The following is a 27459-nucleotide window of genomic DNA, read 5'->3' on the forward strand; positions in this document are numbered from 1 at the left end:
TTTTCTATTATAAGAGAGCGTCCTTTTGAGCTAATCGATTAATACCTTTTTTTTTAAATTTAGCCTCCGGGAATTACCGTTCAGATTACTTCAGAGGATGAATGAGGATGATATGTATGCGTGTAAATGAAGTGTAGTGTCTTTTACAATCTCAGTTTGACCATTCCTGAGACGTGTGCTTAATTGAATCAAAACCACAATAGAACACCGGTATCCACGATCTGTTATTCAAATCCGTATAAAAATAAATGACTTAGCTAGGACTTGAACGCTGGGACTCTCGACATCCATATCAGTTGATTTAGGAAGATGCGATCACCACTAGACCAATCCGATAGGTTTTTTCGAATACCTGCTTTTAACTACACTTTACTTTCTTTTATAGTGATTGTTTTAGAACGCCTTTATATATAGTAAATTCCAGTTAATATGAGAGTCGTTAATAAACAAATTGGGGACCAGTCGTTTAATTAGAGCGGTTTTGTAAAAAAAACAAACCAGAAACATATTTGTACAATTCATGTAAAATTACGCCGATTTAATGGCCCAAAATGCCGCTTTTGAAGGGCCACTAGTTTTGTTTATTTATTTTGCTCGTAAAACAACACAATTTTATTAGTGATGTAAGCCGTTTAACCGTTGTTTAAACGCTATAGAAAGGTGGATAAAATCTCCTTAATCATTAGGAGAAAAAAAAATTCTTGTATATTCTGGTTTGCACAGAACGTAAGTTTTTTATGTTGGTTGGGAGTGGTATGGGTTCGAACCCAGCACGGATAACAGATTTATGGTTCTAAATGACATCATGAAGCTATGATGAGGTAAAACGGTGCGTTTTATTTGTTCATTGTGAGTTATTTTTTTTATTGTGTGTAGTATGTATCGTTTCGGAAATGCGATGAAAAAGCAGACATGAAATAAAATTAAAAAAAGCACAAGGTAAAAAGGAAGAATGTTGTTTGCCAAATCATGGAAGAGTTCTAAACTTCCTGAAATAATTCAAAAATACTCGCCCGTTGACATCTATAACGAAGACGATACAGGCTTACCGGATAGTGTTTTACGGCGCTAAACCGGATGGGTCTCTATTACAAATACGAAGAGTGGCTAACAAATAACGAGACTAATGCTGATACAGAAGAACTGCGCATGCGCCAAATTCGTAGCACCGACAGCTGTGTAGTGTGAAGCCTTCTCTTTCGGCTGCTGCCACTCCAGTTTCTGTAGATATATTATTCTGGCCGTGGCCTTCGTTTGGATAACACATGTTTTTTGTTTTGCCGAAAACATTATAAGTTTTATTAGAGCAAAGAATTGTCGTGAAACTTCATATGAAACTTGGAAAAACCGCTACTGAAACTTATTTTTTTTATTAAAAAAAAGTATATAGTAATAAATTTTTATCACGTGCGCGGATTTTTGAGTGGTTTAAGCGTTTCCAAGATGGCTGAGAAAACGTTGAAGATGATGTTCGCCCGGATCACCCTTCCACGTCAAAAATGGATAAAAAAAATTGATAATCTGATCCGATCTGACGGTCGGTTAATTATTTTGTCTTTATTCAAGGTCCTTGCTCAACTCCGTGAAAAAAAAAACGACCAGAATTGTGGAAGAACAAGTCATGGGTTCTTCATCAGAACAACGCACCGGCTCACACTGCATTGTCTGTCAAGACGTTTCTAGCAAAGTATAACATTCCAATGTTAGACCATCCGCCTTATTTACCTGACTTGGCACCATGTGACTTTCATCTGTTCCCCAAGGTCAAACCTGCATTAAAAGGAACAAGACCGTTGAAGCTGTGAAAGATAAAGCGGCACGCATCATGAAAGAGCTCACAGAAGAGGACTTCCAGCAGTTTCGAACAATGGAAGAATCGCATGGAGCATTGTAGGGATAGAGGTGTTCAGTTTTTGGTCAAGGTCACAGACACAACGTTGTTCGAGAAACACAGTTTTGCCGATTTCGCATTAACGGACTAGGGTTTGTCAACAAATCAGTGACTGGTGTTCTAAACAACATAACCCAAGGTTGTTTATTATTACAATTTTGACCTGTGTGCGAATGCCGTTACCAGCTGGGACCAGTCTGTTCGCTGTGTGCGTTGGGTATGTTAGCTTCGGTGCTGTGTACATTGTTCTTTAGTTGTCAATATATCGTCGCGTCAAACTCTTTACGAGACTTTAGTTATCTAAAGACTTTATTTAATGTTTTACTTTCTGCTCACGGCTGTTTCTGTATTGTCGGAAAAGCTAGAATTAGATTTTGTGTTTTTAAGTGAAATGTTGTGCTCGGTAAGGTTCGTCCTACTATGTGTTTTCGTACTGTAAGTTAATTATGTGTCTGAATTCATGTTTTTTTTTTATTCTGTGAATGTAATTGTAATGTTTATTCAATTGTTCTTAGTTACGTATTCTGTTCTTGTATCACAAATGTTATATATCCTATTGTTCTCCATTATTACAGACGATGCATCAAACTCTTCTTGCGTTTCTGGAACAATTATAAATTAAACAAACTTCAAATAACGTTGATGTGCTGTTTTATTTGTCTTTTCTCTCCTTCGTATTCACTACCCAATCCAGACCATCAGATACTCTCAGAACAAGAGGTATATATTGACGGGGATAATAACCAAATATGTATAAATTTAAAATAACATATTTAACAGCATTAGTCTAGTTATTTAATAGCCACACCTCGTATATCGCGTTATCGGGCTCAAAACCAATGGATCGGATCACTGTGCTTTCTTGCACAGTCGCCATGACATCACCAAACATCGTGGTAAACTACGTTTTACATGAATTAAAATGGAAAGTTTACTCGTGCACTATTATTTTAACAAAAAATCGTGGATGACAAGTCTAATTTTACGTGACTGGCTGAGTAGTCGGGACGAGTTGCAACAAAAATCAAGAAAGGTTCTACTACTTATTGTCAGCTGTGCTGCTGCCCATCCTAATGAAGATTTAAAAAGTAGTACGATCAGAAATTACTTTGCCAAATTAATTTAAAAGTCGATGCTGAAGATAATACTGTTACATTTTTGCAGCAGCAGATTAAAAATTTTATAGATTCTCGAAAATCGACGAAAACATAGAATGATACGATGAAAATGAAACCGGCAATGACGAAGTAATCAAAAAGATTACTCAAAACCTGGATTTTAGTTAAGGTGATGAAAGTGACGAATCCAAACTAAAACGCGTATCTAGACAATATGAAAAAATTAATTGACTTCAGCAATATTTTATGCTAAAAGGCAGTGAAAGAAACCCGCTAGCAGAATTGCGAGTCTACGCCAAATTTGTAGAACGCCAGATAATGAAAGGGAGACGTCAGAGCAAAGTAGAAGCATTTTTTCAAGAAGTTTAACCTAAAAGACATTAAAGTACATATTTTTGTATTTTACTGACCATAAAAGGCACTAGTTATTTTTATATACTTCTATTTTGTTTATCAAACTTTGGTTTTATTAATGAAATAAGACCAAAAAGAAAAAAATTCAATAATTTTGTTATTTAAAAATGTTGTTTATGTAACTTCATTACTGTATTAGAAATGAAATTCTGATAAGACGTTAAATCACGTTTAACAATTAGTATGTACTGTACTGTATTTTGTACATCTCCACCATTTCCCATTTATACCGCTTAACAAGGCCATATGGTTCTGATTATCCGGAATCCAGTGTAAACATGTGTATATTTTATTCGTTCATACAGGATATGTCATTTTAACTTTTAATGATGTTGCGCAATAGTGTTTAAAACTTTTAGATTCCAAATTTTAGTAACTTTGGAACCTTCTCCGTGCTTTGGGGACTGAAGCCTCCAAGATAGGAAATTGTTCCTTTTCAACAAATCGCAAAATTTATCTAATTTTTAGTAGTAATTATGAAGTAACAGAACATAAATTTAGAATTTGTTTCTTTCATGATTAATTTGGGGATAGAAACCAACGGAGTAAAAAAAATCCTATTTTATTCGCTTTCCTTTAGGCGTATTATTTTATTTTGATAAAAATTTCCAATGTAATAGCGAAAAATTATTATTTTTAGTCCAATTTTACATCTGAACTTTGAAATAATTGTCAAGAAATGTAAAATCACCCACAAGTAGCGAAAAATGTTTATTCTATAACACAACGCAAGGTACTAACCACTATACGATACTAACCGCAAGGTACTAACCACAAATACTACTATTTCTGATAAGCGTAATAAATTTATATAAGATTAACAACAAATTCGAAAATAAGGATGACATAGATGACGTAAGAAAAAGATGAACATATAAAGAGCGGCATTGGAATTTACCATAAAATACGAAAACAAGATAAATAGAGAAAAAGAAACAAAAGAAGATATTTCAATTATACTTAATTTGCAAATAAACAAACAAAAACAAAAAAAAAAAAACAATCATCAAATAAAACAGAAAGAACAATAAAAAGAACGAACTAATCTTCCTTATAACCTTGCAATCCTTCTAACAATAATTTACATCGAAGTTGAAATTTAGAAATTAACTATAAAAAACGTACATCTCCCACCTAAAAAATTACGAATACTTCTGATAATTTTCAACATTAAAAATTGACGAATAATTTAACTCCATATATCTAACTTGATTTTTTTTTTTTTTTTGAAGTTATAACATGAAAACAGTAAAAAGATCAGATAAAAGTGTTGTGATGTGTAGTTAGTTGGGCAGAGGTATTTCAATGTAATCGCAGTCGCCTTAAATTTACATCTGAAGAGAAACTGGCTGTATAATTTATTTTTTAAATAATATGCTAACATTCAAAACAATTGTTCCACATAATTTTTTTTTATTCAGTGAATAGTTACATAAAAAATCAGAATATGCATATCACCTGATACTTATCTTAAATAAATTTATTTTTAAATCAAAATTTTCACTTTTTTTCTGGATATATTTTCGAATAATGTTTAGGTTTGTCTGTTTAAACTTCCAACTTTTAAATAATAAAATAAATCGTGATTTATTTATAATAACATTGAAAAGTTACTCGGTAAAATTTCACTAATAAACATAACTTCTGTTTTTTAACCCTTTGATATATGATTTGAACGTTTTTTTGCTGAAAAATCTAATTTTTCATCGCCCTTTGTTTTTCAAAAACTCTAAATTAAAATTTTTAAGAAGTCTGATGTAACAGGACTTCCCGTCTTTTTTCGCCATAAACTACCACTTAAAACTATGAAGTTGTTATTACTTAATATTTTTAATCGTTTTTGTTATATTACATTAACAATTATTAAATATAAATGAGCAAGCAATGTATGATAGTATGATATTTTATCCATTACTGAAAACATCATATCTTCATGAAATGTATGTACATTTAAAAAATACAAGCAGGTTTGGTTAGTTGCTTCTTTTCATAGTACTTCTTTATTTTGGCTAACGATAGTAGACGCAGTAAGTAAACTGCGATATAACCAAATTACTGCGAGAAAAAAAATACACTTACAATTACAAAACTTATACTACTTATATTTTAACACGTAGGTTTATCAAATAATAAGCACTAGTATCCAATTAAAGGGATAATTAAAAAGTACATGAAAGTCCTAGCAATATAGTATGAAATGAAGAATCATATTAACGAATATCTTTGTCTAACGTAACAGGAATTTCTATGAAATAAATTTAAGCGTAAAGTATTTTCCCATCTGTATCGGCAATCAGATCTGTGCCTCATAAATGTAGCCCCGTGCCGGATTCAAGTTTCTAAAAAAAAAAATTCATTTGAAAATAGTGATGAGGAAGTGGGAGTTACGGAAGAAGAAATAAGTAATGATGCAGATTTTTAATACAATCCGATAAGCCACATTTCACATCTCAAAGAGAAAAAAATTTCTAACGGATTTAAATTAGCAATTTGGGATAGTTATTCACACAGACAGAATGGATGTAACACGTCGCTAAAAATTCATTTCCCTAATTCAGAAATGGATTTCGATCGATAAACTTTGAAGAATCGATAATGAACACCGTAATGGTTTCCAAAAAGATATTTCAGAGATGAAAAATTGCTATAAAAGTAAATGGAGCGCTAATAACCTAGCAGATTGCTGCCGAAAATTAATTCAGGATCCACCCAACGATGTCTACGAAAAACGCATCACACAGGAAGTTGTAAGCTAATTATAAGACACCATTTATCATTTTTAAAGCGATTTTTTTATTTCTGTAATGTTTCACTTCTTTTAAACTACGAATTATATAAAAATTTAAATTAGAGATGTTTAAGTAAAAAAGCAATGTAGACAAAGGTAAACGAAAATATAAATATATAAACGAACGTGTATATCTGTACCTATAAAGCGACTTGTCTTAACTGAATGACTGATTCATCAACGCCCAGCAAAAACTACTTAAGAAAAATTGATCAAAATTTATATACATCTTCTTCTTATGGTGTTAAGTGCACACTAAGAAAGGATTTTTTGAAACTCTGTATTTAAAGTGTTGAAATGGAGTAACAATGAAATTTACTATTTTTTTTTTTTTTTTTATTTCTCGGAAACAAAGAAAGATATCACCTTCATTTTTAGTGTGAGTAATTTTCATGTGGATATCTAAAACTAATTACTAATTTTTTTATATTTAAAGCCCTTAAAGGGTTAAAATGAATTTTGATTTTTTTTTTTTTAACCCGGCTATTTTTTTTAATTTTCGGCAAGAAATGAAGATATCAACTTGATTTTTGAGGAGTATAATCTTCGTGTGAATAAATAAAATGTAACCTCTAGAGTTTTAGAAATTCATCCTCGAAAGAAATGAAGAAATGTAAAACAATCTGAACAATGCTTGCAAATTTTCCCCATTTCCATCTCTACTATACGAGAGATCCACTAGATTGGGGCTTGCAAATACCCTACAGATAAATATCTAAAAACCATTTTCGAGTTTTTTTTTTTAATTTCAAATTTTTAAGGAGTGTGACGGTGTACCAGCGCGGGGGCAATTATTGTTATGAATTTTTGTTCACTTCGACACAGTGGTATGATGCGTTTCATATGAACAACGCGACATACCGATACACTACCAATCCAATCGAGTAAGTTATTACTCGATTTGATGACTTCCAGTAAGAAAATTTCGCCAAATCTTGAGGACATCCATTCAGCAAAAGTGAAACGAGTAATCGTAATTCATGCAGACCAAAAAATCGGACCAAAAGTTCAAAAACAGATGACCATTAAGAAAGTATGAGACGGTAACTTCGAAAAATAGATTACAGAAACTTATTAAAATCTGACTTACGGCTTGCCTTAGAATTTTTTTCACTTCACTCAGAGGTATACGTTTCATACGAACAATGCGCCAGCGTTGTTCTATTGAAATATAGCAAGAAAATCTTGTAGAAAAGCTTTGTTACAAGGAGAATGAAACATTAGTGTTCCCAGTTCGAAATTATAATGAGAATTTCTGAAAAACGTTTCTTCAAATCTTATTACGTCACTTGAATTTTTTAGCTTAAGTGAATCCCTGAAGGGTGTAAATGATAAATCGAGATTATGAACTTCCATGATGAATTTAAAATTTGTTCTATGTAGTAAGAATTTTTTTTTACTTTGAATTCGTTAACTACACATGTTACGTATTATCTGATACAGATTTAATGGAACTGCATCTGCTATATCAACTTTCTTTTAACTGTAAAAAATTGAGGGTGGTTTCGCTTTATTACCTTTTATTAAATTTTGTTTTAACCTTTATAATTTCATTTCCTACGCAATTTAAAAAAATCACCCTTTTTAGCTACGTAATTTTTAACTTAAAATTGATTTTACACCCGTTAATACGTAAAAATAAATTTAATGCTATGCCTTGACAACATGTTAACAACTAAACTTTTCTCATTAATATCGTTATAATTTTTTACCAACGATTTTCCAGATAAACTGTTTTTATTTCGCCAAGAAATAGTTATTTCGGTCAGAAATGGTTATTTAAAAAAAAAAATTAAATATGTAATCGGTAATAAAATTAACCAATTGTTATTAAAGTTAATCGATAATACTATCTGACCTTAGTGCAATTGTAAATAATCTTCAGATTTAATAATTCGTGCCAGAAGAAGCGGTAAGGAAATGATTACCTGGCGCCGTCTTACGAGAAGCATAAAGCATCTTGCAATACCTTATAATATGGTTGTTGCATTACATTCCAATTGCAACAGTTACAGAGAAGCAGTCATTGTTCCATAATACATTTTCCTATCCATGGTATTAATTACTAATTCTAAACCCCTACACATTTTCTTTCTAAGATTAACAACGACCATTAAATAAACAACGACCATTTCTGATTAAAAGGTTTTAATTGGAAAAATCCCCGATAACTGGAAACGTTGGTCCAAACTACCGAATTATATGCGAAGGCGAAACCAACGAAATTGGAATATATTTTACGCACTCAGTTAGGCATGCTGAAGGGTTTTTGCGGGTTTCACACAAGGGTGAAATTTAATTAAAAGCAGCATTCTTTGTTTTTCATTTTTTTTTTTTTGTTTTTTTAATGTGTCATTATATAACGAGTTATTAAGAATTCAGACTCATCGCCACTGGTAAAGTGTGCCAAATGTTACATAACTATGTAGTAAACGAAATTAAATACCACGACCGATAGGAAGTACCGGTTTCCTTAGTTTTGCAGTAATCGTACAGAATTACGTTTGCGGTGCTGCTCTACTCAATGAAACGATAGGATGGTTACTTCTAAAATAACTCTGAAAAACTATTTGCCGATCAGTTTTCCGAACCTTGTTGCAAGACTGTAAGCGGAAGCTTGATTGCACTTTCAAGTACAAATGAGTAACCGATGATGGAAAGATATGGAAGAACCCGTGCGAAATTCAATTATCACACCTGTCTCGATCGATAATACAGCAAATGGTGATCAGTCATATCGTCAAGCGACACGATCTTTCATAACCTGATAAGGTTATGATACAGGCAGGACTGGACTATTTTTATATGTTTGAGAAACAAACCTCGCTCGTTAACAAAACACTATTAAAAAATTGTTATTGCTATGTTTTAAACGAAAAACAAGCCTGCAGACTGCGATGTAACGCTCAGGTATTAGGTATTACTAACATATTTAAATATGTGTAATATATATAAATATACATACGATTATTTACAATAATTGTCGTCAAACGATCTCAAAAAGATTGTTTAATCACAGTCACAAGGTTAAAATTGTCGTATACCTGACGATTGTCATCAGACTTATGAGTACATAAAAACTGTAGTAGCTGGGAGAGAACTAAACGCAAGAGATTAAAAACATACAATTCCTTAATTGCCATTTTTTAAGGTCGACGGTAAATCCAAATATATGCATTCTATACCCTTGGAACTTCAATTTGACATTTCTAAAATTAATTCGCAATGTACGTGCGCTTCTTACGACAGGCGATTTCTAACTCAAGATTTCTACCTGAATTTTTTTTTTAATTTAAAAGTTTGGATAATTTTAAAAATCTGTACATGTAGTGCAAAATAAAAACTATTATTATCTTAACTAACAAATAATCAATTAAACTTTTGGGAACCACGAGCATGGGTCATTATTTGTAGCCGAGATGTCAAGTCTTAACAGGATAGCTTTTTTTTGTGTGTAAAAGGGATTTTTCCAGATACCTGTAAAAGAACTAACAGCTTTCTATTATCCTGCATAACTCACAACCTTTTGTAAAAATTACATTTTTTTAAGAAATATCTACAGACAATTTCCTCGGGTTAGGTCAAAAAAAAAAAATTAAAATTTTGTATTACATTTTTGAACACTTGTTCTCGTGCATGAATACGATAGATATTAAATTTATGTAGAAGTTGATATACTATACCACCTTAAGACACTTAAAATGTTACGGAGAATGAACTTTTATAATCGGGGAGTTTTTTCTTCTAAAATAGGTTGCCTTATATGCAATACTATAACACAAATTTAAAAAAATAATAAGACACAATCCTAACACCGAATTTTTTTAATACACGTTTAATTAATGAAGCAGAGAATAAATATAATTGAAAAGCAAAAAAATAATAACTGACAAATTATATAGTTACGATTTAAAACAACAGTTACCTGCTTTTATTAATAGAATATATATATTCTGAAGTAAAAGAAAATGCTTAAACTACATTACGTAAAACGTTTAAAAAAATTATAATTACATATTAAAATGTTTCATATTGTTCATATCATTGTCTAAATCAATAATGATGTAGAAAGAACGCAATAAAATAAATGGAAAATAGAAAACTTAAATAAAATCCAAATATTTGTAGCGTAAAAACACATTATATAAAGATGAAGTAAGTCAGAAGAACTAAGAATGGCAAATAAAAAAATGCTGAAGATGTAAACGCGATTAAAACAAAATATTGACAAAGCATAATACAACAACCATTTTAATTCCCCCTGCCATCTGTTTTACTGCTATGTGACATTTTCAATACTGTAAAAAACCGCTGCAGGAGCACCAACTTACTAATGTTATGAACAGACAGCCTACAACATAGTAGAGTGTAAACTAACTTCAAAAATCCTTATTTTAAGTACTACGGTAGAAAACATGATTTAACCGTCATGCAAAACATAAAGGTAAGGCTACTGCATACATAATTATATTAATGTACCATTTTCGTTTATTAAATGTTATTACACCGTTCATTAATTATATGAATAAACTACCCAAAGAAGCAGAGAAAGATATTTTACCACAAAAAAAGATCACTGGCAAAAGGCGATTACGTAATACTAACTAAAAAAGGGTATTACATAACTAACGTAAAACAGTTCTCAAAAATAAACACACGGCTAAGTTTAGGTGTCGGTTTAAACAATCAAATTAGCTATAAAACAGCAAGACGAAATTTAAAATTATACAAATGTATAACATAATGATATTTTAGAATACAATTCCAGGAAATAGTACTTCCTGTAGATTAGCTGTAACATTTACTAAGTACACTGTTTTAGTGAAAATAAAATATAATTTAATAACTTCAGAAACAAAATATTTAAACAAAACAGCATTAACCGAATTCAACTTATGAAAATGATTAAGTACATTAATCAACCAAAAATTAAATATTAGATACAGATAATTAGTTGATATTTACCGCGCTAAATTAGAAAAAAATAACTGCAACGTCATAGGTATTACGTAACATTTACTAACTAAAATATCACGTTTTGCTTTGACGCATATTTTACCGGCATCTATATCGAGCACAAAGAAGACGAGCTTGAGTAATTTAATGCAAATTACGATCTTGCTAGCATAGTTATAAAATAAACGTTGCTAACTTAGTCGACAACAAACAAGTAAGGCATGAAATTTTATCAGATAACTACAAAAAAAATTAACCAAGAACACATTTCACACGCAACGATGTTTACTTAATTTATGTTCAGAAAAGAATATGTTTATACAACAATGAATAGTAATATGATTAGTTCCTGATTAACGTTTTATTTTCGCTACGGTTTTAATGATTGAAATCAATATTTGACTGTTAACATGTTTGATAAACAAGTATAAGTTAATAAAATTGTTCATTAAATTTTTAAATATCTTACGACATTAAATATCGCTGCTCAAATAAACCTATTCAATCAAAACTGAATCGTCCGACAAGTAGAACGCAAATATTACACCACGTGAATAATCGCAACACTATTCACATTTGCCAAAATATATTGTTTAACCACAAACATTAAACCGATATGGTTAAAATTTTAAACGACGTTTTCTCTTAAATGCGAATGCGAAAATAACTAATTCAAAACTAAGTTACTGTACTTGCGTGTAAAGTGCGTAGAAATTACCCGGTCCATCATGTTGAAACGATGAGCGACGCTTTACTCGACGAGGACGTTCCAAATTCTAAACTTCGATGAATGGCAACACGAGGTGGATAGAATTAGAACAACCACGACCTACAACACTGAGACACTAGCGCTCGACTACTACTGATTCTGCTCGATGTGTGAGCTCACAACACTGGCAACATGCACCTGGTCATGTGACCACTGCCAGATAAGCAAGTTGAGTTAGCGTCTGCTCATCTACCCCGTCGTAAATCCCACTTCAGGCGATTAGTTCATCTGCAAACACGTGTTCTTGAGGTATTTTACCCCGTTTGTTTTGTTGAATTTTTTCCTTTTATGGTATTCAACATTTAGTAACGATTCACTGTCAATCTACAACAATCGTGTAATTTTTGTTTAAAATTTATTAAATTCTCAAGTACCACGAATATCATAGTGTTATAATTTGGCTAACAGAAAAAAAATAAGCACCTGAATTTGAGTTATTGTTTTACAACGAACCATATTGTTTATATTTAACACACACATGCATGTATGTTATTGTGGTTTATACGTACAAACGTAACATTCGGTTCATACAATCTAACATATTTCACTTTAAAAACAAGAAACGCTTAGTTTATATTTTTAGAAAAATGCTTAAAATTAAATTTTTACACGCTAGTAACAGTGTGTACTATTGTACACCATGTTTTTAGACGTATACAACACTGTTTTAGTGTGTACAATAGTACACACTGTTTTATTAGCAGAATTTTATTAGCTGATGTAATAAAATCAGCTAATAAAATTCTGTAAAATATGTACTTAACATATGTATGTTAAGATATAGACATCTTCACCTTTATATAATAACTAGTAGATTAGGGCATTACTTCACCGATTTTACAACTTTCTACATTAATGCAATTATCGATGAAACTGCTACACCGATTCACATGAAGTTTTGTTTATCAGAAGTATATCTCCCTAGAATTTCATTGTGTTTTGGAGTAAAAAGAGATTAGACATAAATTTCTTTGAGAGTGTTGGAAAATTAGATTAGTGTGTGGATAGTGCATAGAAATTTAGTAATACTGTTATGTTGGTAAACAAACTGAATGAAATATGAAATAATATCATGCATAAGTATCACAATGAATGAGATTTCCTTCAAAAAATTCATAAAAACGTAAGTGTTTTTCAGCAGTTATAGGTGAAAGGCTGTGAGTCACAATTATTTATTTATTTTTAGACTAAATACTTATCTGCACACCCGCATGTAAACTACTACAAATGTAAATGTATTTACTTATATACGCGCTTCACTCAAGCGTACTTCTTATTTTAAGAAGTTTTATGATTTCTTGCATTACGAATTATGGAAGGAGAATTCTGCTTGAAAGCTCTCTATATTTGTGCTAGTTGGCCTTGAGCCCTTCTTTTATAAAATTATAAATTTTATTTTGTTCTTCCTTATTAATTTTACTCGGTAAAATGATGATACAACATATTTTAAGTTATTACAGAACCGCATATTGTAAGTTATATTTAAGTGTTTTAACTTATCATTAAGTTCTGTATGTATTCTATCTAGCGGTAATTTACTAACATTTGATGCGCTGAAAAGCATCTATTCCCTCTGTCTAAGACAAAAAGTGTTCTTTTTGAATCACACGTGTTAGAAAAAGGTCACGAATATGTATGAATAAGCTAGTAGTTTACAAAACTAACGGGCAAGAGAATATATATTAATTTTTAAAGACAACGTAACAAATTAAAAGTAAATAAATAGAATAACAAAACTGAAGTTTGTTGTTACAGTTTGTTGGCAGATTTAGAAAAAAATTTGCTAACTGGTTGAACCAGTACTTTTCGTAGATGGAAAGATCTTCTCAGTTGACTAAGTTGAACAACTTACAGAACGTATCAAATGTACTCCATGATTTAGCATTCGGCGCGGAATGCAATAGCGCGCGTCAGTCGTCATAAACACCATAGTAGAGTAAGTTTTTCCTGAAAGCTGTAATCAGCACTAAAACCGAGTCGGCCACCTGACATAAATCCGCTGTTCTCATCATAGTTCCACTAGATGCGGGGAAAGCTAAATCTTGAGTATTTGGGGATGGGAATGCTGATTATTAACCGGACTTTTTTTGCCAAAACATTGGAAGGTAGTCTTACTCGTATTCTCATATCGTTTTCTCTTACCTTAACACACATCACATTATAACGTAGCCTTTCTAACTTTTATTGTAAACTACTGTTCGTAAGACCAAACGCCGCCTCATCATTTCACGCAAAAATGAATGTAAATCGACATTCCTACCGTGAAATATTTAATCACGTAATCGTTTAAAAATGTTACTTCCTGTACTTCGTAACAACGATTGTTTTAAATTAATATACACATTTTTATTCAGTTTTTTCAAAAGAAACATAATAATTTTTCGTTTATATTTAAAAAATTTCTCATTCCAAATTAAAAAGGCAACAAAATTGGAAAACTAAGAATCCCAAATTTAGCGAGGAGATTCTATTAATCAGGCAATTAATATTTAATACAAAAATGTAATCATTAATAAAAAATAGATTTAATAAAATCATTTCACAGCATCCGCGTAATGCGAGTACGACGGCTAGTTATGTATGTGTATGTACATGTGTGAGTGAGAGAAAGAGAGAGAGAGAGAGAGATTGTGTGCGCGCGTGGTGTTAGAAAAAAAGCAAAAAAAGCGGTACGTGATAAGTTATTTCAAGTTAAATTTAAAATAATTAGATATTTACGTGTAACCCACCGGGTTGGTCTAGTGGTGAACGCGTCTTCGCAAATCAGCTGCTGATTTCGAAGTTGAGAGTTCAACGTTCAAATCCAGTAAAGGCAGTTTTATACTTTTATACGGATTTAAGTACTAGATCGTGGATACCGGTGTTCTTTGGTGGTTGGATTTCAATTAACCACACGTCTCAAAAATGGTTGACCTGAGACTGCATAAGACTACAGTTCACTTACACTCCTTATCCATTCTCTGAAGTAGTGCCTGACAGTGACAATAACTGATTGCAATCAATAACAATGATTTTTATGAAATTAGGAACTAAGTAACTTTTTCAGTAAAGACATTCTCTTAAATGATAATCATTATTTTATTCTGATATTGTGAATTCATTTATTATTATATTCATCAATAATCATAATTTATCATACGAGGAAAAATGTAGGTTTTTACGATATTTGTAATTTTGTAGTAAATTCTATTGTACTGAAGATTATTATAGAAAAACCATAATCTGTATAAATATACAAAAAAAGTATATAATCAACAAAAACCCAGGAAAACAATACTGTGGCGGGTAAATAATAAAAATATTGCAAAAATTCGTAAATGTTTTAAATTTAAAAAAATAATAAAACTGGAAGAAATATGTAAAATCAATGAAAAAACATTAGCCTGTTCGAAAATAGATAGATAAATATGGATATACATTCAATAAACAGGAGAAATTTTGTAAATGGATATGATAAAAATTAAAATAGATGTAAATGATTCAGAAGAGGAAAAATGTTAAAGAAGTGTTTATTTTGTGACGCTGATTAAAAAGAAACAATTTAATTTAAAGAGCGAGAAATTAATCTCAGCTACGAACGATATATGGCCGAGTATGCGTAATATAAGTCATGTATGTGATAAGCAAACAAATAGCAGAAGATGATGCGCAGGACTAAATGAAAACTAAAATAGAGATTCTAAAAAAGGTCTCCGAACGTGCGTTTCTAATTATCATATCTTGTAAGTAGTAATGACATTTTAGTTTTGTAATGACATTTAAGTCTCTAAAAATATTGTAGTTTGATTGCAGTACAGTGATTGAAAATATGTTACTCGTTTCAAACAGTGTTTGATGTTTTTAATCGGTTATTCTATAAAAATTATCTTAATACTGTGTTATGTTAATGTAAACGATAACGAATTTGGAAAGTAATCGTGGCGATAAGCAAGGTTAAATTAGTAGGATTGATGCCTAGGCGTCAGTGTATCAATCCCATTTACCATATATTGCATTTACTATTTGTTAAAAACAGGACAGCAATATCGTTACACGATACAAATGGCAAAAGATGCAGAAATCGTTTTAGTCTGAAATTTGGTATGAAGCTTTCGAAACCTGATAAATGGACTACAAAATGTGCTCTGCAATAAATGCAGGAGCGTTCATCTTAGGGCATGATATGATAAATTTATATTGTCTTCAAAGAATGAACTACTGCATTATATATCCTTAACAGTTAGTGAAATAGAATAACATGGAGAAACTCTAAAGAAACGTTAGCCAAAGATAAACAAATACAGGGTCATTCACGGGAACCGGATGTTTTTTAAATAATCATAAAAAATTGAATATTTACTTTAAAAAAGTTTAATTGGCACTGAAACACTTGTTAAATCAAAGCATTTGTTACTTACTCATGAACGAAAAATTATTTCCGGCAAGTGATATCCATTTTGGGCAATACATTGTTGTAGCCTTTCACGGTACTCAATTCTTTTTGGCCTCAATTCTTTGCAGCATGTCTACATCAATCTGGGTGACGTGATGACGAATTGCGATCTTTAGGTCCTCCAATGTACGCGATTTATTACCGTACACACGCGATTTCAGAAACCCCCACGAAAAAAAATCACAACTACTCAAGTCGGGGGACCGAGGAATGTCGCCGAATCTGGAAACGATCCGTCCCGGAAACAAGTTACGGACGTTGCCCTCGCTGTGTGCGCTGTAGCTCCATCCTGCTGGAATAACACATTTTGAAAATCGATTCCCCGGTTTCGTAACACAGGGATGAAGAACGTATTCAACATCGCAAAGTAACGATCAGCTGTTACAGTTACAGCAGCGTTATTTTCTTCAAAAAAATATAGTCCAATAACACCGACCTTTCCTATTGCACACCAGACAGTCACCTTTGGGCTATGAGGTGGTCTCTCGTGAAGCTGATATGGGTTTCTTTCTGCCCAATACCGGCAATTCTGTTTGTTGACGAAGCCATTCAGATGAAAATGGGCTTCGTCACTCATTAACAATAACAAATTTTCATTTTCTTCAAAAATGGTAAGCATTTGTCGACAAAATTGTAATCCCTGCGTGAAATCTTGCTCGTTTAACTGCTGCACGACAGCTATCTTGTAAGGATGGAAATGCAGATCTGTATGCAGAATTCGTCTTACCGTACTTGTGCTCATTTGAAGCGCTGCTGAATGCCTCTGAATAGAGCGGCGTGGGCTTCTGACAATGGCTTCCCTTACTCGTTCGATGTTCTCCGGAGTGCTAGCAGTTCGTCGGGGACCCGGTGATTTTTTCTTCAATATTGAACCACTTGTTCGAAGGTTGTTTACCCATCACAATATTGTGTTACGAGAAGGGACACTTGCATTACGAAGGATATTAAACTGACGGCGAAAATCTCGCTGAACAGCAGTTACGGATTCGTCATTTCGCACAAAACTGTCATACGCGTACAGGCGTTGGCCTAGCGTCCACGACTACATCTCAACGACTAAAATGTAAATTCTATGAACAAAGGAAACGTCAGACACCAGCTACGTGCCCCTCCCACCACGAACACCTGAGTACAACCCACTTCAAAAACATCCGGTTCCCGTGAATGACTCTGTATAACTAGATGCACAGTTCGATCGATCATAATAATAATCAAATCATAATTGTAGACAAGCTACAGCAGCATTAGTAAAAATAAAATTAAATACGAAAACATAACACAAAAAGTGATTAAATAAACAAACAAATGAAAACTTTTGAAACACCTTTTACCGTATTTAAAAATAAAACAAGAAACTGAAAATTAAAGAGTAATACTACAACACTACGAACAGTCAAGTTTTACATAACCTTCTCTATTTTAGTTTAAAATTCTTTACTATTTTATGTAGTATCTAAACCGAACTTTTCTTAAATAAAAAAAATATAGAAGTTTTTCGATGATTTTTAAGTAATGGAAGATAATCGTACAATTTTTACCACACATTAAACTGGTAAAAAAATATTTAAAGAAAAAAAATTGACATGATAAACTGAAACATACGCACGCGGACGCCCAAAGGCTAAACATGAGTACGATATATAAAGAACAAATCTTATACAGACGTAGACAGATAGTATATCTGTCGTACAAGTATATACTTGTACGGTGATAAATAGTTTTTGTAAAATAGAATAAGCTACACATTTTTAACGTTAAATGTTAGTGATTGTTCTTTTACATATTGCCCACACAACTGAAGGCATTAATATAATAACAAATTATCTACACCAACCATTCTCAAACGTTTTTTTCACTTAGCAATCATGAGTATCGTTGAACTATTAAATAAGTACTATGTCATTAGAATAGGTATAGAGAGATATCTCAGCATGATAAAGCAATAAAAAATTACAACCTTTTTTGAAAATATCTATTTATTTTATTATAAATCATGTGTTACAATCATTGTAAAGATTTTTTTTACAAAAACATTTATTTACTCTGCAAAGAAATGTTACATTAAACATTTACTTACTTACTTTATATTTACCGGTTGAAGATTACTTTGATTATTATTGATTTCTTGAATATTATTTTTCAAGACTAAAATTAGATATATTCAAGAAGACTAAAAATTAAGTGAGAAAGATAGTGCTGCATTGTTGAACCAAATGAATTGATTTCTGGTTCAGATGAACTTAAATTTAACGCAAATCTGGGTCAAGGTTTAGTTTATTACGAAATGTATTATTTAATGTCACTATAGCAGAAAATCCACTTTCATTAATATACGTGGCAGAAAGTGAAATTAAAAAAAACAATGCTTTTCTGGACAGTGATGTATATTAATTTTTAACTTTTAGCCAAAATTCACTTAACTTTAATTTAGTAAACCTTATTTTAAATCTCCATCACAATTCAATGCAGAAGATTTTGACTCGCTTAGCTGTCGGAGGAAAATATCGCATTCGTTTTATAGTGGCCATTAAGAAACTTGTTGGAACATGTGCGACGCGGTGCATGCATGGGACAGACAAATCGCCAATACAGAGCGCTGTGGCATTTAAGAATCTATTGGCGATACGTGTCGGTTCTTGCAAGCCGAGTAACTGACACTCTTATTGTTACTGTACACTAATAATTTCCTCAAATTAAGGGAAGAGGAAATATATTGTATTGTATATCAAAAAAAGTTTGAAAACCATTGATCCACACTGTATTAATACTAAGATATAATAAACTAATAATAAATATCCGTTGTAAATTTTGTATTATAATACACATTTTCTGTATCACAATAGTTTTTTGTGTTGTTGCCACACCCCTCACCGTTCCTCGCCATGATGGGCTTTAACGGGGTCGTCTTTCGTCCTCTAACTTTTACATCTCACAATAATAAGCCAGGCCTCGTTGGAATTCCACCGATGTAAATGCCTCGGTACACATTTACATCGGTGATTTTTAAACTCAGCCTTCGCTGTAGGCCTCATCCGGACATCTTGCATGTCCTACATCGTTGCCCTCTGAACTAGCTAACCGAGTTCGCGGAAGCACGAACCCCGTGCCTAGTTCTACTTTTACTGACCCACTTTCTTGTAAATGTCTCATAGATTTCGAGGCAAATTGAAAAACAAGATACCACCAAAAATGTTGTTCGCAACAACGAAAATTTAGTCCTAGTTCCCTTAGTGAACTCAACTTTAATTCATACCCCTGACTTGGTTAATTTACAGACTCCGGTCTGGTCTACAAGGGAGAGGAGGACAGACCTCCTACTCCCATTCAGCTCCATCGCAGAGTCCCGCATGACATTTATTTCACTTACCACCATCGTTGAGATGTCGCTACACCTCACGGCTGCATGGTTACCCATACCCTCGGCAGTGCAGTCGCACTTCCGCCGACAGCTAACATTCAATAACAATCACCACAATTTCTATCTAACCATGGCTCTATGCCAACAAGCCTACCTCCGGCCAGTCAACTGTCTAGGCGGTCATCTATCCACCTATTCTACTTTACCCTTTCAGCCGTCCTGCTCAGGGCGAGGAAACGGAGGAAGCCAGCCTCAATATTTCATTCTCTGCAAGTCTTCCAGTTGATTCGCAGATCAAAGTAGGAATCCACTCTCTCGAGTTCCCTCCTTCTATTTCTGGTACGTTCAGACTCGTACCGGGGACAAACAAAAAGGACATGGTCCACAGTGTCGTCGACTCTACAATCCGGGCACAAGCCCGAATCAACCAAACCAAACTATTAATAAAAGCACCATGTCCTGAAAGGAATTGAGTTGTGTACCGATTTGGAGAGACCCACCTAATTGCTCGTAGCTCCCTAGCATTTGGAAAAATACTATGCGTGTAACAACCAGTAGAAGAATCGTTCCATCCACCTTGCCGAGAGTCAAAACCTTGGTCTTCGATTTCTCGCATATGCCCAGAAGTAAGAAGCCCCCCTTCTTAGAAACATACCTCTTGCTACGCTCCGTAGCTAGAATATCTTCGTAGCTAGAATATGGTTTAATGACGGCGATCACAGAGACTGCCTCTCTCGAGACAGTTCTGTAGCCAGCGACAACAGCTAACAATAGAAGACGCTGGCATCGCAATAGAATGTCCCTATAGCAATGGAATTGTAAACGATGAGCACAGATGGGCGCAGCGTACAACATTATGGCCACACAGAACCTTTGTAAGGAATACGCATGGTAGGATAATTCAACCCCAATCGGGATGGATGACTCTACAAACACCAAAGAAGGCATCAATGGTCTTCCTTGCGGCAAACTGAAGGTGCTCCTTGATTTGAAGCCTCTCATCAAGGATGAGACCCAAATATTTCTGAACGGTGACATTCCTAATCGGAAGGCCGTCCATCACGACACGCGGGTGGCGAGTCGCGGCAAGACGTCCTTTAAGAACCAAAGAAGAAGACTCAGAACACTACGCTGAAGGCATCCTTTAGTTGAGGTCTTGCGAACCTCCGAGCCGCAATCACGCAAGGAAACGGTCAGATGGCTGAAATAACTTGAGAGCACTTCTAATTCATTTCGTGTACACTTACGCTTCTGCATCTGAAACAGGACAGAGGGCCACCAAAAGTTATTAAATGCCCCGGAAATGTCCAGAAAAATCTCTAATACATATCTGTATGAACTAGAGGAAGCTATATCCATCACCTTTAGAATGGCATCCTCGGTGCTCTTACCCGGTCGGAAACCATACTCATTGTCCATCAGCAAATGATCAGTGACCAATCTAACATTGATACGCAATTGGTTTTCTTGGCATTTCTCCCGTCATCACCCCATAGGGTAGCCCTAAAGCATACTAACCAAATGTCTGTACCACAAACGGCTACTGAGCCTTGAAACAGTTTAGTGACCAGTATCCTAAATAGCTCCTACAGCTTACCTAACAGCGTGAGCGGACTAAGCGCGGTGCCATACACCACTGGCTACATGTCCAACCCGCTCGCTTGTCATATTTTTGCTAAAATGGGTAGGCGCACCTCGTCAACTACTAAAAATACATATGACATCCATAAATTAAAATTAATTTCGTCTGGACAGCAATTTGCTGCCACGCCTAGGTCGCTGAATGCCAGCAAGTACCTGTCCACCATATTAAAGCGCTTGGAGCCTTAATTGGCTGGTGGTCAGCCATATATATATCTAGGTTAGCTTCCCACAGCAATACGGTAGGATTCTTTTCCCTTTAGGTAAACTACTGATCAAAGCAACCGTATCAAGGAACTCCCACACGGTCCGACAATGCGGCCCCCGCCACATTGACTCGCCAATTGTGAGTGGCCCAATTTTCCCCTTGACCACTATGTTTAAGGGGAGTCCAGTCTCTGGCCTCCCCAAGAGCAGGGCAGTCAAACATCAGGTGTTCATTTGACTGGACCTCCCCACAGACGCACAGCTCATCTGCTGCCAGGCGGAACCGAAAGAGATATTGATTCAAATTAACATGATTGGTGAGCACCTTGGCACCCGTTGCCCTTAAAAACGAACTCGAGGGTTACCATTCCCCCGAGGTCCTGTATAAATTTATACAAGGATCTTCCCTTAGTCGTGGTGTGCCATTCTAGCTGTCATGCTGCCATCGCGAGGCTCTGCAGCTTCTTCCGCAGGCAGGAGATGGGCAACTGAAAGAAATTTAGATCAGGTGCATTGTGATCGCCGCCGTTCCGCTGCGGTACTGGCCCGGCTCGAAAGCGCATCCCAAATACCTCAGGCTTTTCGCAATTTCCACATTGCTGCCCGAACTTCAACCATTAAATCGATTAGGAGAGCCTTTCCCAATACGGTGGAAGCCTCGTAGAAAGTTGTTTTTAAAGCACCAGTGGATACAATTAAGGACTGCGCTGGGCACTACTTAAATTTTGAAGAAGTGCTCTATTCATACCCAACCTATGCGCCCAAACGGGTGCCGCGTAAGGAGTCATGCTTTCAAAGACATCTCGGTACACCATATACATTTGATGGCCTTTCAAATGACCATCAAATGGTCTTTCCGAGCAATCCTTCTAAGTTTGTGCATCACTGAGACGGCACCGCCGCTACTTGTTTAATTTGGTTGCTAAAAAGCAACTTCTCATCAAACAGAACACCTAGGTACTTATGAAATCTAACTCGGCTGTTTACACAACCTTTATAATTAATGTCTGAGTTACGACTGTACGATAATTTGTCTGCACCATTGAAAACATGTACTTCGTCATAGGCACAGAAATCCTTAAAAATTGCATGTCCATCCAGCTCTATGCGGTTTATAAAGCCGCCTGCGCTCGATCTTCTAGCTGCCGTCGTGAGTTACCACGACTAATAGGAGACAGTCATCAGCGAAAGCCTGGGACGTGATCCTTTCTGGGAATGTCAATTCCAGAAACTTTAATAAGCAAATATAGGACCTTCTCAAAAACCTTGCCAATCGCAAGCAAGAGCGTTAGTGGGCGGTAAGAAGAAATAACAGTAGGATCTTTGTCACCACCTTTGAACAATAATTTTCCACGCTTCCAGCACGCCGGAAACTGGCGGCGAAGAGCAACGTATTATACAATCTAGTTAGAGGAACAAGAACTACTGGAAGTGCTCGGACGGGGAGCTCCACTGCGATACAATCATATCCGGGGGCCTTATGCCGTGCCATATTGCAGATCACCTGACGCACCTCCGCCTCAGTGACATCAGAAGATTGTAAGTCGGTCTCGAAAACCGCGACTTCCCGCCTGACACCCCGGTGGTATGAATCCTCACCCACCATAATGTCATCCGGGAGCAAATCGTTCAACAAAATATTAAGAACACGGTCCTTATCAATTACCACACCCTCGCGGGTCGACAAAGCTGACAAGAAAACATATTTTCTTTGCTTATGTCCAAGGGCTCTATACACAACGCCCCAAGGATCTGAATTCTCTTGCTCCTGAACGAAGGAGCGCCAGGAATTACGATTGCAGGACCTAATGCTATGAAAGTACCTAACCCTCTTTCTGCGATAATCCGCACCTCGATCGGAATCACCCTCTCTTTGCGCAGTACTTCTGAGTCGATTCACAGACCGCTTCATTGCTATCAGATTCCGAGACCACCAACCATCTTAGTGGTTTTCTCCGCTGAAAACCATCTTGTGCTAGAGATTCCACAACCTGACAACCTTGCACACCTGTGTCGCCCTGAGCTCTATCACGGGACGCGAGTTGCTCTCGACCAGTAGCAATCCATCGTCGGCATAAGCCACGATGGATTAAGCCGCAACCGCACTAGAGAGTCGAACTCAACGACCCAGACGAGTGGACCTAAAATACTGCCCTATGGACAACCATTTGACAGCCACTCACTTACCCCAGAGACGCTGGTCTCGAATAATTCATGGAAGCCAGGAAACTCTACTTGATTAATGATGCAGAACAACCGCCAACTTCCTCTTCCGAATTTCGGAAGGTTACTACATCGACGTCACTTTGGGGATAGGCGACTTGGTGCGAAGTACAAGTAGTTGGACTGTCTGGCCCGAGGTCAGTGTGAGCGTTCATAGGCTTATAACCTACGAGATTGTTTACGGAGGCGGTCTAAGAGCTCCAGATTCGGGACGCTATAACTTAAGGGACCTGGATCAGCACAGGCTGCGGCGCGAATGCGCAGCTGCCTGTGCATTCTGCCTGTGATAGCTGCCTTTGATAGCTGCCTGTGAAGAAAGCACAGAGTGGAGGTGGAATTGATGGGTGAACAATTCGGCCGAGCCATCAAGACTGACTGCGATAGGGTCCTACGGCGGCCTCGGCCAATGGACGGACTCTTAGGTAGTGGCAAGTCCATTGATCGGGGAGTGCCTGGAGCCGTCATGACCGCTGCTTTCGGGGAGCCGTCTGCTAAACGCAGGCGGAAATCCGTGAAAAAGTGTTGGTCGTCTTACCTTAGAGTTAGGTCTGCTAGGAGAAGATATCAGCGTTGCCCTCTAACGGGGATAATCGTTGATGACGTGCGCGCTGGGCGTCTGCGGATCTACTGGCGCGCCCGTAATGAGTGTGTTCGTTCATTCTATGAAGAAAGCCAGACTCAAGTTATGGCAAGGCTCCATGCGCGAATTGCAGCTGAACTCCTAGCAGCCCGAAAAATCATGTTACCGGCCAAAGACATTGCACGTGCTGTCCAGTGTTCGATGCGGGTTTCGTGGTCTTGACCACACTTTAACATCTGTGGCGACTTACCAGGCGTTCCTGGATACTCTGTTTCCAGATGCTCTGGAGGGTAAAGCAGAGGTCGGCGTAGGGCGGAATCTACGCCCTTCCCTGCCGTACGGGCTGTGGATCCCTTTGATAGAAACCGAGCAGTTTCTTAAATGGCACAGAAAAAGAAACCGGGAATTGACCAACTTGACCCGGATATATTCTACCATCTGCGACCTGTCATAAGAGAGCCGCTTGGCAGGCTTCACGGGGTGCCTTACCTGGAGCTGCTTCCCGACTTGTTGGGAAGTGGCTTTGGTAAGGGTACTCTTAAAACCGGGAAAGGATCCGAGTGAGGTTGGCAGTTATCGGCCCATCAGCCTTTTCCCGGTAATCGGCAAGTTTCTTGAAAAGTTGGTTGTGGAACGGCTCTGGAAAAGCATTGAGGTGAACAGTTTTCTAAATCGAGGACAGTATGGCTTCACTAAATGGGTTGGCACTGAGAATTGCATCTTAAATGCTCTTGCGAAATGGAAAGCGCCGACTGTAAATATGTTTGGGCAATTTTTATAGACATAGGGGCAGCATTACGGTTGAGACACGTAAGCCGGTCGTGTATGGCACCGCGCTTTGTCCGCTCACGCTGTTCAGTAAGCTGTAGGAGTTATTTAGGACACTGGTCGCTAAATTGTTTCGATGCTCTGTAGCTGTTTGTGACACAGAGATTCGGTCTTATGCTTTAGGGCGACCGAATGGGGTGATGGCGGGAGAAATGACAAGCCAAAAACCTCTTGACAGGGTCTTTCCTACTTCCCAGCCTCCGTCACGAAGGACGACGGTTCTGTCGCTGAAATAACTCGAGAGAGTCCTAAACTCATTTAGCGTGGACCCACGCTGTTGAAGTTAAAACAAGGCAGAGGGCCACCACACGTTATTGAAGGCCGCGGATATGTCCAAAAAGATGCCGAGTCCATACTTCCACTCGCTGGACGAAGCCAGATCCATTATCTTATGAATTGCGTCCTCTGTACCCTTGCCGAGGCGGAAACCATATTGGTTGTTCATCAGCATATGGTTAGAAGTCAACCTACTATAAATGCGGAGGTACAAGACCTTCTCGAAAACCTGACCTACTACAGGCAAGAGCGTCAGATGGCGGTAAGAAGAACTTACCTGGAGTCCTTGTCGCCTCCTTTGAAGAGCCATTTCAACTCACCACGTTTCCAACACGCAGGGAAATGTTCAGCAAAAAGCATCCTATTAAAAACCCTAGTCAAGGGACCAAGAATTACTGACAACGTGCGAACAAGGAGCTCCACTGTGATACCATCATATCCGGGGGCTTTATTCCTAGCCAGGCTACAGATTACTTGGTGGACTTCCGCCTCAGTAATCTCAGAAGACAAATTCTCAGAGCGAAAACCTACGATTTCCATGCCAACACTTGGATGATAAGAGGTTTCACCAACCTCCGTATCATCTGGAAGCAGATCGTTCATCAGCAGAGTCAGGACACGATCTTTGCCTATAACAACTCCATCCTGGGTCGAGAGAGCCGACAGAAGAATGTCTTTTTTCTTCTTGTGACCAAGTACTCTATAGACGACACCCTATGGGTCTCTATTTCCCTGTCCTTGTACAAAAGAGCACCAGGAATCACGCTTAGAAGACCTAACCTTATGAAAATACTCGGTCCTTTTTCGACGATAGTCCGCAAGCAAAACTGCACACCGATCAGGATCACCCTCACGCTGTGCGGCTCTCCTGAGCCGGCCCACCGTCTACTTCATCACGGTCAAGTCCTGAGTCCACCCTCCAGCTACTGTCTCTCGACCCGTGCCTCTGGGAATCGACTGTTCAGCGGCTTCAACTACCGCAGAATAAAAATTCTCTGTCAGGTCGTCTAATGGGGACTCGTCCAGACTTCGAGCAAAAACTTGACCGATGAAACGCAATACTATTCATGGAGCGGAACACCAGTGAGCCGAAGTGATGATAATATCTGTCGAAGCGATACAATCTTGTGCCAAAAATTGTCAGCTATTTTTTTTTTTTTTTTTATAATGACATTCTATAAAATAATGTCAATATAGTTATTAAAATTGCACTTGGATGTCACTTATAAAAAAAATAAACCGTCCGATAGAAGAATTTTCAAAATGATAGATGGTTTTATAATCATTAGGCAATACATCAGCACACCAGGGTACGATTTGCGGACGTTTGGTCCACACGGTAAAGTTCACTTACGCTGAGGTCCACAAAAAGCCCAATGTCCACTGATTTGTTTATCCTTCTTATTTAACGTCTACTGGTATTTTTTTCCACCATTAGTTTTGGTTCACTTTCTTTTAGTCCACACAGATTTATTACACTAAGATTTAGATCTGTTTTCAGTCCACTGTGAGTAATAATATCAAGGCAGGCATTGTTACCATTATTGGAAATTATGTATGATCTGTTTATTTTGTTTTTATATGTATGTTATTTTTACCGATGCCGTTATTTCTACAGAAGATGTTTTTGTTTAACAATCATTTGGACATTTAGTTAATGATTTTGCTCTTTGTGAGCATTTTTTGAAGTGTTATCGTTACAATTTGAATAAAAACACGGTTTGTGGTTTAGTCTAAAAAAAATGTAGTTCATTAAATGGCAAATATTAAAAGATTCGATTCTTTTGAAAATATGAACGTAGATAGTTCTGAGCAACCTTGAATACTAAACTTCCCAATTCCATACGTACAAAAAATTGTCCCCTTCATTTGCATAGATGATAATAATAAACACAAAATAGCCAAAGGTTACTCTCTCTTAATCTACAAAAAAAAAAAAAATAATAATAATAACTGATTTAATTTAAAAGATTGTGTC

The 27459-nt window shown here is 36.1% G+C and overlaps 1 protein-coding gene across 3 annotated transcripts in view; it reads right to left on the reverse strand.

Annotated features, from left to right (window-relative positions):
• Positions 1-27459, reverse strand: part of MFS17 (Major Facilitator Superfamily Transporter 17) — a 334641-nt gene that overhangs the window by 213118 nt on the left and 94064 nt on the right. Inside the window, exon 1 of one of the 3 annotated variants that reach the window (XM_075376081.1) lies at positions 11860-12072. The exons of 1 other annotated variant lie outside the window; for it this stretch is intronic. Coding sequence is in view for 1 of the 2 variants with exons in the window: in XM_075376071.1 (XP_075232186.1) it covers positions 11886-11897 (12 nt within the window). In the remaining variant the exon portion in view is untranslated. Of the gene's footprint in view, positions 1-11859; positions 12073-27459 lie in introns of those variants that run through there. One more of the 3 variants, XM_075376071.1, reaches the window with a different exon arrangement.

This window comes from Lycorma delicatula, chromosome 1 (genome assembly GCF_047948215.1).
Source record: "Lycorma delicatula isolate Av1 chromosome 1, ASM4794821v1, whole genome shotgun sequence".
Taxonomy (NCBI): Eukaryota; Metazoa; Arthropoda; class Insecta; order Hemiptera; family Fulgoridae; genus Lycorma; species Lycorma delicatula.